This window comes from Pollachius pollachius (assembly GCF_949987615.1).
Source record: "Pollachius pollachius genome assembly, chromosome: 3".
Classification (NCBI taxonomy): domain Eukaryota; kingdom Metazoa; phylum Chordata; class Actinopteri; order Gadiformes; family Gadidae; genus Pollachius; species Pollachius pollachius.
In genome coordinates, this window is record NC_136936.1 from 32,824,613 (window position 1) to 32,844,608 (window position 19,996).

At 45.3% G+C, this 19,996-nt stretch overlaps 1 protein-coding gene across 1 annotated transcript in view; it reads right to left on the bottom strand.

The window, feature by feature from the left end:
• Positions 1–18,864, bottom strand: part of gli2a (GLI family zinc finger 2a) — a 79,108-nt gene extending 60,244 nt beyond the window's left edge. The window contains exons 1-2 of the mRNA XM_079731241.1: positions 18,405–18,864; positions 1,813–1,949 (exon numbers count right to left, since the gene is read on the bottom strand). Of these exons, the coding sequence (XP_079587367.1) occupies positions 1,813–1,927 (115 nt within the window). The 5' untranslated portion in view covers positions 1,928–1,949; positions 18,405–18,864. The remainder of the gene's footprint in view (positions 1–1,812; positions 1,950–18,404) is intronic.
• Between the last annotated feature and the right edge of the window lie 1,132 nt (positions 18,865–19,996).

Sequence of the window (19,996 nt, forward strand, 5' to 3'; positions counted from 1 at the left end):
CTTTTGCCGTTATCCTTCCCAACTTGCTCAACGTGAGATCCTTCTGCTAAGTGTTACAAGGTCAGACAAACTTCCATTAGGAGTTAAAAACTCAGAGTTGTGTTTAACAGGGAAACACTAGCAAGATGGGCCCTCTTTAACAAAGTCAGGTTTCTCTTAACAAGGGAAGCATAAAGGTGTTGTATCTCTTTTCCTTGTACGTAAGCAATTTTGGCTTGGGCTGTCAAAACTGATATAGAAGTAAGTTTGAACAAGATCATAATGGCATTTAAGTAAGCTGAAGAATGTTCCCTAACACATTTTATTCAAGAGCGGCCTGAATTTGTAATTTAACATGCATATTGATAAGGAAATCCACTGAGAATAAAAAAGAACCATAAAACAAACAAAGCAGAGAAAAAAAATTAAAAGTAAAGTAGCGAAAATGGCCACCAATGTTCTACTTTCCCCCCTGTTTGTGTAAAGGCGATGTGGGGTAGCTTTGTGATGGCAGGCCACCAGGTCCTGCATTATAAAGTAAAGACCACTCGAACTGTAGACCCTCAGAAGATGCCAACGGTTGTCCCAGAGGGGTTCGAGGAGGTTTCAGTGTCCACTGTTCGACTCCAGCGGCGTCAGGGCTGTTAGTAATTTATAGACCCCGGTTCCCCCGGAGGCGACAACAAGGTTCTCCAACCTCGTTATGGGGAGTTTTCATCACACATCCACTAATGAAAACACGAACCCTCATCTTTAAGTCATGAGGCTTTAATACAGTATATATCTCATACCCTGAAAACCACCCTTCCCGATGCATAAGCCGGACATGGCCAAATGATTCCCGACAGTTGCAAGCACACTTCCCCCCTTTTCTTTCACCCGGCAAGGAAAGAACATCCGTGAAGCCGACCCCACCATCACTAGCGACGCCACCGCGACCTACATGAGACACAATGGTCAGGGTTCTGTAATAGTCTGAATAATTCACATGATGGCAAGCGGGGTGTTTTTCTTGTTTTGAGAAACTTCTGGTCTCTTTGTGGAGGTGCCAGCGAGCCGCTGCCACACGTCCTACTTTCTCACCCCCGCATCCCTAAACAATTAAGGCTAGCCGTTCATCTCATGGCGGGCCACCAAGCCCATCTTTAAGTCCCGGCATCGCCAGTGCCGCCATGTCCTATGACATCTCGTTAGCATTTCAAAGGTGCACCCCCGAACCCCCTCCTTGACTGTATCAGAGGCCTGTGATACACGTCGTCCGTCCACTGCTGCTCTCGCCGTTTTAGTAATTCATTGCGTTTACACTCGGGAGGTGAGAACAAGGTCTTTCGACCTCATTATCGTGCTTTTTTCATCACCCATTCTCTGACATCTCTGAAACAGCGCCCCCCCCCCCCCCCCCACACACACCCAATCTCTGAGTCTAAGTCTTTTCATGTGCCACCATCTGCTGATGTGATTAGCCATTACACTTCAGCTAACGCTATTAAACCTATTGCCGTGGGAAATGATCAGCGTGTTAAATACATAGAATCTTCTATGGAAGAGATGAGTTATAATCATAAAATTACTTTTTCCTGATGTTCCGTAATTCCATAACATTACAAACATCCAATGATTGGAATATTACAAACGTCAAATCATTTTCCATGGACTATAGATTATTCACAAATGTCTCCTACATAATTATGATGCAGGGTAATCAGGGTTTTGGGCCTTCCTCTGATCTGAACAGCATCGGTGAGTTGAGTATCTGATAACCACATTGAGGAGAGCAGGTGGCTGACATCACTATGCTGTGGAGGTTGAGAATAGAGGGATGCAGACACCTACCTCTAGTGAGGGTGGTGGGAGAAGGTTTCTTGGGGAGCTCTGAGAAGCTGCTTCCATCGAGACCTGAGGTCTTGCACTCCTTCTTCTCTGTGGCCGTTGGAGCTGAGGTCTCCATGTTCTGATCTTCTGGATGAAGTCTGAAAGCACATAGAGGGAAAGGGAGTAGCAAGACACAGGTTAGTTGCAGGTGAGATAGCGTGGGCCTGGGGAGCTGATGGAAATGTCTTGTTGGAGTCCCATTCAGCTGTAGGGAATCTGTTTATCACTCCTCTCTTGGTCTCATGCATGTACATAAAATGAGCATTGTAATGATTTATTTTTTTCTGGCAATGCAAACAGACACAAAAACACACACAGCTTTTGAGAAAGACGTTTAAATGATTTTTTGAAAGGCTTATTTAAAAGACATTTTGTTTTTGTGATTATCGAACGATTTAGCATATGCTTTGTCATTCATGAAAATAAAGAGATTCCATAAGTTAATCTCTTCATGAGTGAATACTGTTGCCAGGTACTGTTGCACAAAGAGTCTAATTCCGACCACGTCCTGCCCATGACATCATCTTGCCTGTCTTCATGCACTCCAGCTAAATCTTGGACATCAACTCAACATCACAAATTGCAAACATTGCAAAAACGTGAAACCACAAAACCAGTTAAATTAGGAATATGTAAAAACCAATGAAGCAAAGTAAAGGACTTAGACATGTGTATACTTTGTATACTGTACAAGTATAAACATACTTAACTTCATACTGCATTGAAACACTGCCTTGTGACAACTCTGTATTGTGTGAAGCGTGCTACGATGTGTATTTACTAGTCATTCATCGACATCTATTTATTCTGTCAGCAGAACTAATGTGAGGTCAGGCCCTTAGCTCGCACGCGCACACACACACAGACAAGCACACCCACACCCAAGCATTTCACAGTTTGATGTAATGAGCGAACAGCATCCGCTCTCCACTTCCAATTGTGAAACGAGAGCAGGGCCCTCCGCACCGTGGCTTTAGCCACGCTAGCTGTGTCAATAGTGTCCACAGGTCTGTGAATGGCCCGATGCCTTGGCAACGTGCCGCTTGTTTGACTTAGCAGGCCCTACAAGATCATCCTCTGCAGAGGGCAAACAAGTCTTGTGTCTCTCATCTCTTTGCCCGGGAGAGAAGGTTGTTTCCAAGATCGCATGCCGGCTTGCGGTCTGGATTTAAACTATCTAGCAAACGATCTAGCATTGCTGTTCAAACTTTCTTTAAAATGTTTGGTGCATCAGGGATTGAAACATGAAGGCCTTAAAAAGAAAGGGTTTTCAATTTGAGTACTTAGTTTCAAGTGTTTTTATTGTTTTATAAATAGTTTCTACATTGAGATTACCCATGAGGCTTATGCATGGAAGGATTGGAAAACTGGGGGAAAGACTGTAGCACAAAACTTTAATGCTTTCGAAGACTCAAAGTTAGGCATTCCAGTTTGTTCCATGCACCTGTTGGCAGTAAAGTGGGTTGGGGTGGGTGCAAGAGGGGTCACGGAATTAATTATTTCTGAAAAAAAAACCAACAATGAATTGTACTTTCTTTGGAGAGTCTAAAATCCTATAAAAGCAAAGTGTTTATGACTTGACTCAGGCCCAAAAGATACAAACAACACCCTGGCTTTATGAAGATTCCTTACATTTATTTCCAGTGCAGTCAGCCAGTAAAACAGCCCTTATGATTCATAGTGTTCTGGCATTGTTGGCACTGAGAATCGGTGTGGAAACGCACCGGCATACTATCTGTGAATCGTCTTGGAACTCACTGAAAGTCTAAGGCATTTGGTTTGGTTTCATGTGGATTTCCAACATGTCAAACTCTACTGTGAAGTGTGTGGACCAGTGTCCATGTCCATGGCCCTTGAAAGGTGCCAGTCTCCTGTCCCTGAGCCAGTGTAAGCCGATTAGAGGTGGGCGTCGAACAGGTTTAGGCTGCATCTGCTTCTCAGTTTTTCGGCTGCCAAAAAGGCTTTCAAGCAAGCCAGCTCGGCAGCACCTTGTCTCGGAGAACACCCATTGTTAAGGCATAAACTGAGTGATAGAATTCAAATCAAAAACTTTTTTCTCAAAAAAGTACTTTCTGCATTGGATGTCCGTCCGCATGGTCCCTATATAAAGGGTTCCTATTTTAGTGCTTTAATGCAAACAAGAGCTCAATGCGAATGCCCTCGCTTAGCTTTCCATGCAGTGAAACCTTTTAACGGGGAGCATGAATTCGCCAGTCAAAATCGCAATTTGACGAACATCTGGCTCTGCATTTACTGCCACGTTTTGCTCCCCCTTCATGGCGTGCCAACCGTTTACTCCCAAATTACCTCAGCGTCTCTCAGGACAATCGTTTGGCTGAAGAGTGGTTGGACACGAACACCTGTAAAAGTCCTTTAGCACATCGCCATGAAAAACTAATCAGATCACTGCCATGAAAAACTTGCTACATGATCTGGTGTTGTTAGCTTGAGCTTTGCTCTCTCGCTCTCCCTCAGCGGGTTCACCAACCACGGAGCCCTTTAATATTCTCCTACGTCTGCGCTGGTCGTGTGTTCCTCAAGATATTAAATGAACATGATAGGTCTCAGATCATTTGTTAGATTTGGCCACAGTTTCACCCTGAGTCAATCCTCCCCCGTAACAGCTAGACCAACCCCCCCCCCCCCCTTCCATTCTTTGAAGCTGTTACATTAACAGTCCACAACCCATCCTCCCAACTCCCTATTGGTGTGCCGGCGTTGCCCTCGGTGACAGAGAGGGCCCCCGTCTTCGACAGGCCAGTACAGGTGTCAGGAGCCGGACAGACAGATGGCAGGGGCCAAAGGAGAAGGAATAAGAAGGGTGGACTTCTTTTCTCCTCTTCTGGTTGGCTGGGCAGGCCCCCGTGTGGTACGGACGAACGCGATCAGGCATCTCCAGGCATCCTCCCCTCTGCGCTGGGCCCCTACCGTACCATGTGACTGCAGGCGGGGGACTTCAGAGTGCAAGACAGGATTAACCCACCGTAGGAAACCAACACTCACACACACACACACACACACACACACAGAGGGACACACAAACGCATCCACGCATCACACAATGCGGATACCTCACAGAAGTGTATGCCTATTACCCATTTTGCACAATGAAAAGAAGGGTGCTATTGAACTGTGCGTCCATCTGTTCCTGAGAAGGAATCACCCTTTCGCAGCTCTGCGTGTTGCAGGTTAAATCCAACTCTTTCTCAACCCTGTCATTAGCTCCCCGGTAGGTGTGATGGGGTACCGGATAGCCTGAATGGACCTGGGACAATATCATCATCGGTATCATCACTCGTTTACACTATAATGTAGGGTCGTGGTTGTCCCATGTTTATTATTAGGCTGAACAAGGCTTACTTGCAGGTTTTACCAGGTTTATTTACAGGTTCACTGTCAATGTTGGAAAGGTTACGTACACCTTGACAAAGGCTTGCTATCTCCTCTTTTAACCGTGTCTGAGGTTTTAGGAGGCGTGTTTATTCTCCTGACACCTCACAAAGGAAAGGAATGACGGGGTGCTATCAACACCGCAGCTGTTCCACTTATTAAAGAGTACATCGAAGACCCGGGCGCCGCCTGACGTAGCGCTGGTGATCTCATTCATAAACAGGCGGCGCCATTCGCACAGGATGTCATGCTTTTAGTATGCCGTATAAATCATTAATTCAGACTTTACTTAATCCAAGCCATATATGAACCGAAGCCGAAGCTTGTCATAAAAACTAAGACTTTGAAAAATATGTTTTTGGACACAAAATAACTAACTAATCGCCCGTAACTTGAAAGGGGGAGAGCGTCCCGGTCGAGGAGGAGTGAGTTTAGTCTGGCAGAGGATCTGGAAACTCAGGACTGCGAATGTAAACACAGTGGGATGGGCGGGGGGGGATCACTAACTCTTCTTCTACTCCTCTGGACTTTTCCTCCACCAGCCTGCGCCGTGATGGATCTCCAAGACGTGGCACTTTGAGAAAGCCCAGAGATATGGAAACGACACACTCACCCTTCTCTCCTTCCCTTTATTTTCCTATGGATTACTGATCTGTTTGTATCCCTCCATCTCAACCTTCTTCTGCTCCCTTCTTCTTCTCCCTCCTGGCGTTTACTCCCCCATCGCCTGAACTATCTCTGCTGGTCCTTGTCCCATCTCTCTCTCTTTTATCCTCCCTCCTTTCTCTCTCTTTCCCGATTGCTTTCTTCATCCCCCTCTCTCTCTGTCTCTCTCTTTCTGTTTATATCTATTTCTTCACCTCCCTCCTCTCCCCCCCCCCCCTCTCTCTCTCTCTCTCTCTCTCTTTCCCCCTCTCTCTTTCCCTCTTTCTCTCTCTATCTCTCTTTTTCTCTCTCTCCCGGCCACATACTCTTTGTTATGGGACCTTGTGTCTGTGTGTGTGTGTGTGTATTGCTCAGCGCCTCATTCAGTTTCAAGGGCTCCTCTCCCCTACTACCGCTGGACAGCTCCGCTTTCACCAACACAGAGTGGAATGCAAACACACATCAAAAGAAGCCTTTTCATCCCCCCGCCTCCTTCTGTCTGCCTGTCTGTCCCCTTTCCTTCCTATTTGTGTCACTTGGGATACTTATGCTGGTATGATCTCTTTCCCGGCAACACACTTTCACGTAAACACTCAAACATGCACACACAGAGAAATATATTTCGCAGGCAGCCTAACAAGCAGGGACTTGCACATAGATATGTGCACAGGAACATACAAACACACACACACATACAACTAGCGTTGCCGACTGTAGATGCTCAGATTGTATTATCACTTGAAGCAGTTTGCTTATTTTATTAATTGTATTTATTCTCATGATTCTTGCTATTTCTGGGCTGTATCTTCATTGTTCCTAGCACTTATTGAAAGTAGCTTTGGATAAAGGTTTAAATATACATAACATATATGTAACCGGCAAAAAAAACCCACATAGGGAAGGTTGTTTGGAACATAGGGTAGATGCCCCTATGCTCAGGTTTCAGAGCACGTTGATTTGCCAAGCTATCCAAGCAGCAACCCACACCCAGATTCCTGCTTCAACACACCTCCAGGTCTTGGCGTTAAGCGTGATATGAGTAGTCCTGGTGATGGGGGAGCATGTTTTGGGCTGCGGTGAGTATCTGATGATTGAGCAACCGGTATTATGTGTATTAGTTTTTTATGTGTATGTTGTTTCAATTCACCGTGAATGGATGTGGGGCTGGGGAAATGGAGGTTTGCTCTGAAGTGGTCTGCTGGATCTCTCTCTCTCTTTCTCTCGCCCTCTCTGTCTGTCTCTTTCTCTCTCTTTCGCTCTGTCTCTCTCCCTCTCGGTCTCTCTCTCGGTCCCTGTCTCTCTCTCTGTCTCTCTCTATGTTCTGATGGAGCCCAAGCCCCTTGGAATCTGACCTAAAGCCATGATCCAGGGAGCTGTTCGCTGGGCCCAGACGTCCCACAGCTGGCGTTCCCTCACACAGCCCCCAGAACACCCTGGACTTACTTTCACCAGAATTGACATTTTGATGAGCAACCTTTTATTCAACGCTTCCAAACTCTGCACGCGACTACCTCAGACTCCCACCAGATGCCTCACTTCCAAAACAGGAATATCATTCATACAACTAGACTCTGTATACCATTCATATATAACTCTGTGGCACTTTAATACCTCCTGTTTAAAACCTGCCAAATGTTGTGAAGCGTACGTCTTCAGTTCTGTAAAACAGTTTCAGTTGTATTGATTTGAGTTCCTTTGAGGACTTTGTATCAGATTATTGGGTAAGTGTGTAGTCAAAGGTACTGATAATTATGTTACAGGTGTGGCCAAAGAATTTCCCCATTAGAGAGTTACAGCTGCATTTATTTTGTGGGTCTTTAAGGAGATTAACCCTATTTAACCTCATGACCCCCCCACCCTAACAGTCTGTTAAATTGACTATTGTTTTACCTGACAAACTCCAAACAAAGAGACCACAGAGATTTTAAATAAAGATTTGTCTTCACAGCCTCATTACCTCCATCTGTGCCCTACCCCTTGCTGCCCATCCCCCTCTTCTACAAATTATGTTATTTAAAACTATTTAATCTGGGAAAACTGAGAATACAATGGCATGGTGTTAGCAGGCGGGCAGAGCTGACCTGGTATCATACCTGTTATCTGATACCCCCTCCTTAAGTTCAACAAGGCTGCCCTTACATTGAGTCCTGTTTTGACTGCAATGTGTACTGCCTTTTTCTATCACAGAGCTGACAAACATATTTCATTGTGAAACCTACATTACACCCTCCTAAATAAATGACGTGAATGGGTTTAATTTTACCTTATTCATTGCGGGCATACAACTTTTATTTTTAGCAAAATTGTTAACATCGGATAGAATTACAGAATATCTTGAACGCTGATATGTGGCTTTGTAGAAGAGCCACTTGAGGGAGCGGTAGTTTTAGTAGACAAAGTGGTTAGCGGTGATGACACAATGGAGTGGACCTTTTTAGAGCAGAGAGGTTTAGACTGAGGCGCTGGGCGCATTCCTGGCCACTTAATCACTTGTTACTTCAGAGACATCTCCCCGCTGAGGGGTGGGGAGGGCAAAGGTCATGGAACGGGCTGTGACATCTCACACAGCCGCCGCGCATTAGCCGTTGGGCTGAATCAGAGGTTGAAACAACATCTTGGTGAACCTCTCACATGATTATAGAGCGAGCTTGCTTAAGCGGGAGAGAAGATATTGCCGTAATACGCATCGCCATTACCAAGCGGAGGAGAAATTCTACGCAACATGGAGAGAAAATAAATGTAAAGGTTTGGTTTGGCGGTTTACAAAATGTGCTATTGGTTGGCGTTAACCTAGAGGTTGAATTGGATTTAACGGATTAGCGGCTGAGCGTTTGTGTTATTAACTCCAGCGACGTCTAATTCCAGAGTTTATCAGGAGGCAAATGAACAGGGTTTTGGCGGGAAAATGTGACTTTAAGTGAGGAGCAAGCGGTTGAGATTCCGACCCATAAAGGATTCCTCTGGATGAGTTGAGTTGTCGTCTCCCCCCCCCCAGCCTGACCTCTTAGGCTAGTCAAGGCAATATCCTGTGGGTGATCTCTTTGTCTCCTCCAGCCAATAGGAAACAGATGTGGAGAGGCTCACTGCCTACACACGGGCCCATGCAGCAAGACATTCCTGCAACTCTCTCTCTTGCGCTCTCTCTCTCTCTCTCTCTCTCTCTCTCTCTCTCTCTCTCTCTCTCTCTCTCTCTCTCTCTCAGAAACGCTTTCCTTAATATAATCTATTCTTAAACAGATTTACCTTGTTTGGTTAGCTAAAACATAGTGGAAATCCTAAGAAAGTCTAAGAAAATCCTATTCTTTCCTACGATTTAATGACACACACAAATAAATCATCAAGATAAATTATTCGATTTCACTCAAATCTATTATACGCAGGGTCTGAAAGTTGTCATGTTCAATTTGAGTGTGTATGTGTGTTTATGTGTGTTGGTTTGTATGCATTTGTCTATGCATAAGTGCCCTCAGGATCTCATGTGTATGTCTGTGTGTGTTTTTATTTACATGGGCTCAGTATCTCGGTGGCATGGAGTAAGATCGTACAGGGGTACTTGTAAGCCTGGGGGTGGGGGGTTGGCTGGTGGTGTATCTGTCACCAGCAGGGCGACACAGATGTCCCCTGCTGACCTGACCACTGCTGGGTGCAGTTGGCTTCCTCTGACCTTCCGCATTGATCCTAAACGTGTTGTTAGCACTCTCTCAAGACCGCCTCAGCTGTCGCTATGCTCCCCAGCCCCTTAAGCCGTTCTCACATCTGAACTGCGGACATCGTCCATGGACTGATGTCCGGAGCTTGTCCGGAGTTGCCCTTTCACACATGTAGCCCACAGCAGTGTGGGCTACATGGAGGCATGACATGAGGCAAAAAGTATGCTGCGGAAATCACAACTGTTTACAGCACATCCGAGAGGCCGGACTAGACTACCGACTCTGTAGTGATGACTGTTTGTGTGGTCATCAATACCGCATGCATTTGGACGTATCTGAAATATCAGATCCACCCAGAATCACACCAGTCGCATGATATAAACAACCTCAACCCTCGCTGTAAAATGTTCTTCTTTGCGTTATGCAAAGAATTCTTTGCATTCTTAGCATAACACATATCCATTGCCTGTGTGTGTGTGTATGTGTGTGTGTATGTGTGTGTGTGTGTGTGTTTGTGTGTGTGTGTGTGGGGGGGGGATGACAGTGAGATCATAACGCTGTTTCCTAATCATGTGACATAATGCATTCCTTGGTCATTATCTAACGTGTCTAGCTAACGTGTAAGTAAGTTACCGGATGTGACTGCAGTCACTGACGTGGCCAAAAGGGATTTCCAGCTGTGTGTAATCTAACGGTGTGTCGCTAATCATAATCAAAGCTAGCGCTCTGCGGTGTTCAGGATTTCAAAGTGGGGATAAAGCGAGAAAGTTATTAACCACAACGTTCAGTCATTCTAACAATCTGCATGGCCAGCGCTGTTTTAATTCCCCACCTACGCACATCCCCCCACACTTCACTCCCCACCTGCTGTGACTGCCCAGTCGGGCCCCCTGGGGTGGCTGGGCCCTCGGAGACGAGAAAGGAGGGGGTTCGGAGGGGATGTCTGCGTGAGGGGTCAGAGGGCAACAGCAGCTGTCAAAGCGCATGCCACAAGGTGAGGTGAGACAGGTGACTGCAGACACAGATGCCAGGGTGCGACAGGCCTTGCTCTCACACTAGCAGGATTTAATAGAGTGGAAATGAGGAAATAACAGGGCCTCTAATGCAGCATGCTAATGTCTTTAACAATAATATCCACACGGATAATATGGCTGTTTTATCAATTGCCTGGTATTTATTTTAGATTCACTGTATATGGAATGATCACTTTTCACTTTTTCACTTTTTCCCCTCATGTCTACACCTCATTCCATTGTTATGTTGCTGCATTAATGATAGCAAGGCATATGATCAAAAGTACTGGGATTTTGGGATTGTTTCATATGCTTTGATTTTATGCCACATACTTTTAAAAACTAATAAAACAAATTTATTAGAAAGGTTACAATACAGCAGATGTTCACTCAATAAATATGTACCATATCAAAAATATCTTGTCAAACCTGAAGAAAACAAGAGAGAGGCATGAAAGATAAAGATAGGACAGGAAGACTAATCCCATGACGACCCTCAGACTAAACAATCTCTCCATCCCTACTGAGAAGATGTACGGATCCTTTCATGTCTTTTATCTTGTAAATCCTGCAAACTCAAACTCTTTTTATGGCTGGCCATGCTGAGCTGTGCTACGACCACCTGTTGTCAACAACCCCCGGGGATCCATCAACCATCCCCACACTGACACGGTCCAGACAAAGGACAGTGTGCCTACCACAGGACAGAAACATGCATGTAAAAACACAGAGGACAGGCAAACGACACTGCAGACAAACAACACAGGGCCTCTCTCTGCCTTTTTGTCTCTGTCTCTGTCTCTGTCGGTCTCTTCCTCTCTAACGAATGGATTACAAAACGTGAGTATTGGCCCGAATTAAAGGCGGCAAAAAGGAGAGGCAGGGGGAGGAACATTGAGAGAGAAAAAACAAGAGAGAGATATAGAGAACAAGAGAAGTCCATAACAGCCACAGATGACTGGAGGAGGAGGAAGAGGGGAGAGAGACAAACTTTGTTGCTAAAGACAACCACATGTCTCTCTCTCTTCTCTCTCTCTCCCTCCATCTCTCCGGCTCCTATCTGAGGGGAGACTGTGGCCTGGCAGTGGTGGATTCTATCTCCCTTCACTTGGAACCGTGTGATGATGAGCCCAGCCACCCCTGTCCATAAGCCCCCGCCCCCACACACACACACACACACAAACATACACACACACAACTAACCCCTCTCCCCAGGGCCCTGCCGGCGCCTTTGTAGCATTGGGATGGCCCAAAGAGGTAAATCACAACTTACAACCCCACTCCCACCGAAACCTCACAGCTAGAGACACACACACCCGACCTTACTGTAAGAAGCCTAAACACAGTGGATAACATGCACATACCGCCCACCCGCTGTCCCTCTCTCGGCCCGGGGTTTGAGTGTGATACGACTGGGCTGCATGAAGCCTCTGCCCTGTGGATCTCCACGGCACCAGTTAGTGAGTTAGGGGCTAACCCACAGGAGACAATGCTCCATTGTGTCTCCATGATGGAAGACGGGTAGGGGGGAGAGAGAGAGGGAGAGAGAGAGAGAGAGGGGAAAGGAACCATATGTATCCCTGTGTAGTTTGTCTGTAGTGACTAAAAGACACCACCGCTGTCCTGTTTGTTTCTCCAGAGCTTTGATTAGGTCTGGGCGATTAATCGTCTTTTGATCGCGATTTTGATTTTAGCGTCACTAACAATCACAAAACGAATATAATCAAGTTTTTTTTTTTTTTTTTCATTAAATGTTTTATAGGAAGTGCAGAACATCTGGATACATATCTATACATTATTTTACATTTGAACATTTTCTTTTTGACCATTTTATGTATTTTTTTAAGGCGAAATTTCAAAGTTCTCAGTAACAAAGTGTTTTTTGGGGGAGACATGCTGATTAAATACATCATGTTTTCAAACCCCCCAAAAAAAAACAATATTGACCAAAATTATCGTCATTGATATTTTTGCCATAATCGAGCAGCCCTAGCTTTGATGCATAAAAGTGATACGTCGTCCCTAATCTTGGCAGGGTGTTGGGGGAAGCCACAATACCGCGGCAGTGATCAGAATACTCCGCTGGCACTGGGTAGGGGAGGGGGAGGTACGGGGGATGTGGGATGGAGGGGCGAGGTATCAGTAATTAGAGAGCAAGAGAGCGCATTAACAAGCTCTGCATTGTCTATGCCTTGCTTCCTTTTTTACTTTCTCACAGGCTTTACTCTTTCCTTTTCCCTTTCCTGTCTCTTCAAAACACTCCCTCTTCTTCCATCCCTCTCTTTCCCTCTTTATCTGTATCTCTCTCTCTCTGTTCCTCCCTCAATCTCCCCCTTCTCCCTTTCCCTCTCTCTCTGATTCTTTCTTTATTCCTTTCTTTCTTTCTTTCTTTCTTTCTTTCTTTCTTTCTTTCTTTCTTTCTTTCTTTCTTTCTTTCTTTCTTTCTGTCTCCTTAATTTCCTCTCTTGGCCTAGAGAGAGATCAGCCAAATAGATCCAATCTAGATTGAAGCCAAAGTGGCGATGTTGTCTTTTCCTTCTCCTCTCTACTACATCATTTTAGCTACTATATCAAGTATGATTCAACAGAATGTTCTTGCTCTATCTTCACGATAGCACGCATTCTAGGTATACTTCAAAAACAAAAAAAGGCTGTTGAATGCCTAACACACTTTACAAACTAAATCTCCAACACCAATGCTTTTAATTTACATCCAAGCCAATTAAAAACACTCCCCCTCAACCTCCTCTTGACTGACTCTGTGACCTTTGGTGACCTCAGGCGACCCGGATCAGCCTTCCCAGGAGAACCAAGACCCTTGGATGGCCATTGTTCCATTTTCAAACAATGATGAGGTTACAGCCTTTTTTTTGATTTTCTTCTCGACAGAGTCTGCTCTGCCATGAGATCTTTACGAGAGTTCAGCCAGCGTTTGAGCGGGTAGGTGCGGTGGTATCTTTTACGTCTTCACTCCTGCACGCAACAACACATGGTCCATCACACAGAGTGAACCGTGTACAACATTTAAACTGTTTTAGGTTTCATCCTCAATGCCCCTGAGAGGGAAAGTTTGCCGGAGATTACACGGCCGGCTTTGTCCGCACATTTCTCCCACTTTCTTTGTTTCTTTGTTTTCCGTATTTGTGTTTTTTCCTGCTAAGGCGATAAGCAGTGGTCTTGAAGATCTACAGTGTGTGATCCACAATTCTACCAGGAGGAGGTGGGCGGGGGGTTCTAGGCCTGGCTGTCTGACTCTAAGGAGGGCAGGAAAAGTAGTTTGCCGCAGCAGCAGAAGATGGAGCAAAAGTACTTTCTGTGTAATGGTACAGCCCTGCTGTTGATGGCGACTGGAGTGGAGGGGCTGTCATTGATGAGGTCAATCTCTCTGTAATGAACTTGTCAGCGATTTTATCATCAAGCTCTTTGAACGCCTTGTTAATCTGGCACTAAAGCCTGCAACAGCCTCTTTAGAGTGCAGATATGTGGGAGATTGTGTTGCGGGTGTGCAAGAACGTGAATGTGTATTTGTACATGGATGCATGGTACTGTGTGTTGTGAGAGTAGACTTAAATGTGTGTTAGTTCCTGGGTAGGCTCATAGTGTTCTTGACGTTTTTGGGGACGTGCGTGTACATACAACTGTGTTACTTTGTGTGTGCATGTGTGTGTGTGGATCTGTACAGCGTGCATACAAGTGTAACTGTTAGTATCCGTTTGGTGTCTAGGTTTGAATAGCACATGTGTGTGAGCGTCGCATTCTGATAGTGTGTGTGTGGGTTTGTTATAGTGCATGTGTGTGAGCGTTCGTGGGTGTGTATAGCGTGTGTCCATGCCTCTGTGTGTTTGTTTAGCGTGTGTGTGTTGCTAAAGCCGTCACACTGTTTTGGTTTAGTGTGTGAAGAGCTCTCTCGCTTGACCCGAGTCCGAGTCCGTGTGGAGTAGCCACTCGCCACTACGACCACGTGAAGAGGGCACCCGGGGCGAGAGAAAAAGAGAGAGAGAGAGAGAGAGAGAGGGTGGTGGGGGAAGCCCTTGACAAACCAGGAAGTGATGTCATCCTCTTTCACCCCGCACACTTGAGGAGGGAATGAGTGGGATACCTCGAGGGGGGTTTAAGACAAAAGCATATAAAAGACAAGCCAAAGACTGTCTCACTGTGGTGTCCCCCCAGTTACAGCACAGAGGGTGGGGGTGGAGACAGGGCTGTAATACAGACGGCATTGAAGCACCCTAGAAGAAGAAAATAAGACCTCTCTCTCTCTTTCTCTTCCCCTCCATCTGAAGTGCGGGCCAGTGGCCAGGAGAGGCGTCTGGGGCAGCTCACTCTTGTTGACACATGGCTGCTTTTAACAGCTCCCTAAATGGCTGTTCGAGCTGCATACCCCCCCCCCCCCCCCCCCCCCCCCCCCACCGACAGTTAGTGAGTGACTGTGGGTGAGTGAGTGAGTTGAGAGACCCGTGTCCCCCTTCAGTCCTCGGAGGGCTGGTTAGGAGTGAGCCTGGGGGTGGTCGGTGGGTAGGGACTGGCTGTAGTGGGGAGAGTGGTGGGCTCACCCGTGTTATTCTTGGGTATACTTTTGGTGAACCACATGTCGGTAACCATGCAAATATGAAGAGGGGAGAGAGAGATGCTGGTAGGCTGGTCCAAATAGCAGGTCTACGTCACAGCGTGTGTCGGGTATGCTGGCTTCAAACAGACCCAGAGGAGGAAACTTCCCACATTGCGTCTTACTCTAGATTCATGTCTTGGGGTCATGTTCAGTTTGTTGACACAGAGGGACTCTTTCCTGTAATCGAGTTAGAAGCAAAACACTGTCGTCCAGGTTCATGTTCTGTCACTACGGTTAGACACCAGGCGCAGTGTTCTTAAACTCTCATTGTGTATTCTGCTTGATTTTACTACTTAGATACCCGCAAAACATTGAATTAAATTCCATAACCAAACTATTGATCCAACCGATCACTCATCACCGATACACCGGTGATGTCGCCTGATGGCGGTACCTCTGGGTTGGCAGTGGACGGCGTAGCTCCGGGACCTAGGGCCACGGCCTGCCGGGCGCCAAGCAAGCACCAGCTGCACTTCTTCCACAACCGCTAAATTCCAACAAAAACATTTTTCAGCCAAACAACCAAGGCATTGACCGACCCCCCGACACCCCCACAGCGCCCCAGCGAGCTTGGAAGATGGATTCGCTCGCGGCCACTGAGTTCTTGGTAGACCCTTCTGAGGGCTCGACATATGGCTTCATCGGTACAGTTCGGTAGAGTTTGAGACCATTGAAAGCCACCAGGGTTCTGTGTGTGTGTGTGTGTGTATCTGTGCGTGTAAGAGGGAGAAAGTGGGAGGGGCCACAGGGCCTTTTCTTAACTTTAAGGTTCCCTCTGCAGCAATAGGGTTGAAGGATGGGGGAATGTGTGTGTGTGTGTGTGCGTTTGTGTGTGTGAGGGAGGGGGGGACTGAACTCCTCCCCAGAGTCACTTAGATTTTACCCCCTGCCTCCGCCCCCTTTCTCTGCCTGCACGCTAGACTTCATCGGTATTTGTTTTCAAAAAAAGCTGCTGCCCCATTTTTTCCTCCCCCCTTCTCCTCCTACTGAGTCTGCACCCCACCCTCCCGACCTCCCCACCTTGGCCCCCCAGCCCCACATTGAACCCCCCCCACACACACACACACACACACACACACACTCCCAAGCAAGTCACTACTTCATGAACTGTCCTCTTTGAGAAGAACACCCCCCCCCTCCAAAGAAAATAAACAAATAGTAGCAGATGACAAAATCTGAGAAATAAAGAACAACTACCAAAACAGCACTACATAAGGCACATCAATAAAGTGTGTGTGACAGGGGTGTGTGTGTGTGTGTGTGTGTGTGTGTGTGTGTGTGTGTGGGGGGGGGGGGGGGGGGGGGGGGGGGGGGGGGGGGTTGTAAAGAAGCTCTGCATGTGAAAACATGGTGGTGGTGGTGGGAGGGAGGGGGTATTAGAACACTGGGTGGATGGAGATGAAAGTGACATGGGCCACTATGGGTGTATGAGCAGCGTGTAGAGCAGAGCCTCCAAGCCACGGTGCCGCTGAATGAGCTGAATAGGCCCGTCCATTCTTTAGGCCATTCAGGCTCTGCAGGCCCTGGCTGTAGGAACGCTTCATTCCACACAATGGGGCAAACACACTAAAACTTTGGCCGTTTTTTCTCATGCAAATCACAGGGCAAAAAAAAAAAAAAAAAAACCTCCACCACCAGGGCCATCCTCCTTCTCTTGCGGAGCTCTCACACACTCTCTCTCTCTCTCTCTCTCTCTCTCTCTCTCTCTCTCTCTCTCTCTCTCTCGCTCTCTTTCTCTCCCTCTCTCTCTCTCTCTCTCTCTCTCGCTCTCTTTCTCTCCCTCTCTCTCTCTTTATATATATATATATATAGATAGATATATCTATATATCTATATATTTTTTTTAAATAGAAATGCACATGCTTTTTTACATAGCTTATTTTTTCAAGGTGTAAAACAATATGATTGGTAAAGTTCAAGCCTTAATTAAAATAAATGCATTTAGCAATTCGATTTTAGGCAATTTTTCCAAGCCAAAAATCTATGTGTTTTTTCTCTGAATCAAATCTATTTAGGCTTACTTTAACCTATTTAAAACTGAAATAGGCACACTAAAACCATTGGACTCGCAGATCACAATATGTTTCTCATCATCAGCATAGGGGAAGAAAAAAGCAAAGTCAGGAATCAATTTGATTCCTGAATGCAAATTGTACAGCAGTCGTCGCAGTTCCAAGAAAACTATACTCACGCACACGCACGCACGCACGCACGCACGCACACACACACACACACACACACACACACACACACACACACACACACACACACACACACACGCACACTTTCACTAACTACCATCTTCTATCTAGGCCATAACAACGAACATAAAGTGAGCCTTAAAAGTCTGCACATGAGCCGGAGATCATTAGAAATATTTCTAGATTGTGGTTAAAGCCAACAGTAAATATAGCCCGCTTAAGGGCCGCACAAAAGCTTGAAGTGTTTGTTGATTGTTCAGCCGGGGAGAGCAAACAGCCAACTTTGAATCTTTCAACGAGAAGTACACAAGCCCAAAGGATCTGTCAATGGTGGTAATCTGGCCCCCAGCGACCACTGTCTGCCCTCATCTATAGGTTACTGATTGCCCAGTTTGTTATAGTGCCTACTGTTAGGTATTATTATCCGTTCAAAAGGTTTCATTTAGGAGCTAAAGTCATTAGTACAATTAAATGATGCCGAAGTGAAACTGCAAAGATCTATAGGTATATAGATATATAGTTATTAGGGGACTTAAACTTATTCAACTTAATACTTTCAGAAACCTTCCAAGCAACCATTTTTCACTTATCTGATTTTGAACTGAAACAAACACTTCAAAATCAAGCGTCCCACTGAAAGTTTGGGAATGTTTTTTGTTGGGTGAAGGAAATCACAACGTTGCAGTGTGAATGGATTAGTGCAGAGCACTGATTATATCTCTTCACATATGGATCATGTTGCAGAATGCACATTTTTTGAATTCCGACCTCAGATATAGTTCAAAGTGCAAAGAGGGATGTGACCCTTTTCCTGAGCTGAGCCTGATATATAAAGTTAAAGTTTAATAAAGTTGTGATCTATCTTTATATATGTCCTTGACACGCAACGCAGAATAAACTCATAAATAAAGCAAGAGACACATTTCCCTTTAAAAACACTCGGGACCACACTTATGTAAAACACTGAACACAAGTTGCATGACACTTCAGAACAAGCTTTGACTTCAGTTGCAGGCCCTATGTTGACAGCATCACCATGGCTTACCTTCGTTGACTTTTCAATTCTTCTCCAACGACGGTCTTCCAATCACTGTGTCTGAAGGAGGAGAACAAAAAAAGCTTTGCTTGCGTCGCTCACCGTGCACAGTGATCACACATGGATCAACGGGGAACGCAAAACGCAAAAATTAGCCACTTCAGACATTGCGCGAAACTCCCGAGAACTTTTTTGTTGCAAAAAGTTTCCAAAGTGGAGGCTGTTACACACGATGCGTGCACTGCACGGCACCCCGGGGCGCCTTCAGTAAGCGTCTTTACGCACGTCTTTACAATCCATCTTCTCCACGGGACCCAACTTTTTCAATACAGTTAGAGCCAAACTACTGGGATCGTTCACCCTTCCTTTCCAAATGCTTTGGCGTCGAGGTGTTTCAGAAGTTAAACTAGGCGGCTGCGTTTCAATCGACAGCGGTTCCAGACATGCGGCGACGAGATCTTCGGGCTGATCTGTTTTCAATCCGATCCCAACTCTCCCTACTCCAACCCCCTCCTCCTCTTCCTCCCTCTCCTTTACTCCCCTTCCTCTCCTTCTCTCTCGACTCCCCTTCCTCCCTGGTGAGTCGGGCCGTTTGCTGCGCCAGATGGGCCGACCTAACTCAATCCAGAAGTTGAAAAAAAAGTTAGATACAGTTTCAATCCGGTTGGAGTACACGGTTTATTGGTCAACGAATGGTTGTGGGATCCAATGCCTTCCCGGAAAAGTTTTGAGGTGAAGAGAAAGTAGTTATTACAGGCTGATTATATAGTCCACCGTTCCCTTACTATTGTCTTGTCTCTAGATAATCAGTGTTTGTGTGTTTGTCGATAGTGTGAATGTGTGTATATACATGTTGGGTATGGGTGAAACCACGTGTGCATGCTTGTTTAATTTGATGTCTCATTACCTCAATAGTTAAAATCTGTTGGAAATAACTGCAATTTTGCCAAACAAAACAAACGATCAGACCCAGAGCAATTAAAGCATCAATTTATAAAAAAAACAACTACTATCATACTACTACTACTACTACTACTACTACTACTACTACTACTACTACTACTACTAATAATAATAATAATAATAATAAAAAAATAAATAATAATAATAATAATAATAATAATAATAATAATAATAATAATAATAATAATAATAATAATAATAATAATAACAATAATAGTAACATGCATATATAATTCATCAAGAAGAATGGGCAACAATTTGATTATTTGTTTAGCGCAGTTTTCATTGTCATGGTTGACTAGCATATAGATATTGTAGAGGTTTATTTTAAAACCATTATCTGGAGTAAATCGACCATTCCAGATAAATGATTTGTCTCGATATAAGTGTAACTATTGTGTAACTAATGACTAACTCAGCTCATTGGAAACTGTTAAGTTACAGAACTACATCCACTTATTTTTTGACCAAGACATTTTCTCGAATACATTTGGAATAGTTTTGATCGTATAGTTTGTTTTATTATGTTTTTTAGGCCTGGGCACATCATCACGTAGGCATTATAAACACTTACCTCTTAGACCCACATCCTTCCATCTATTTCCTAATTCAATATTATTTTCACAGTCGCTAAATGT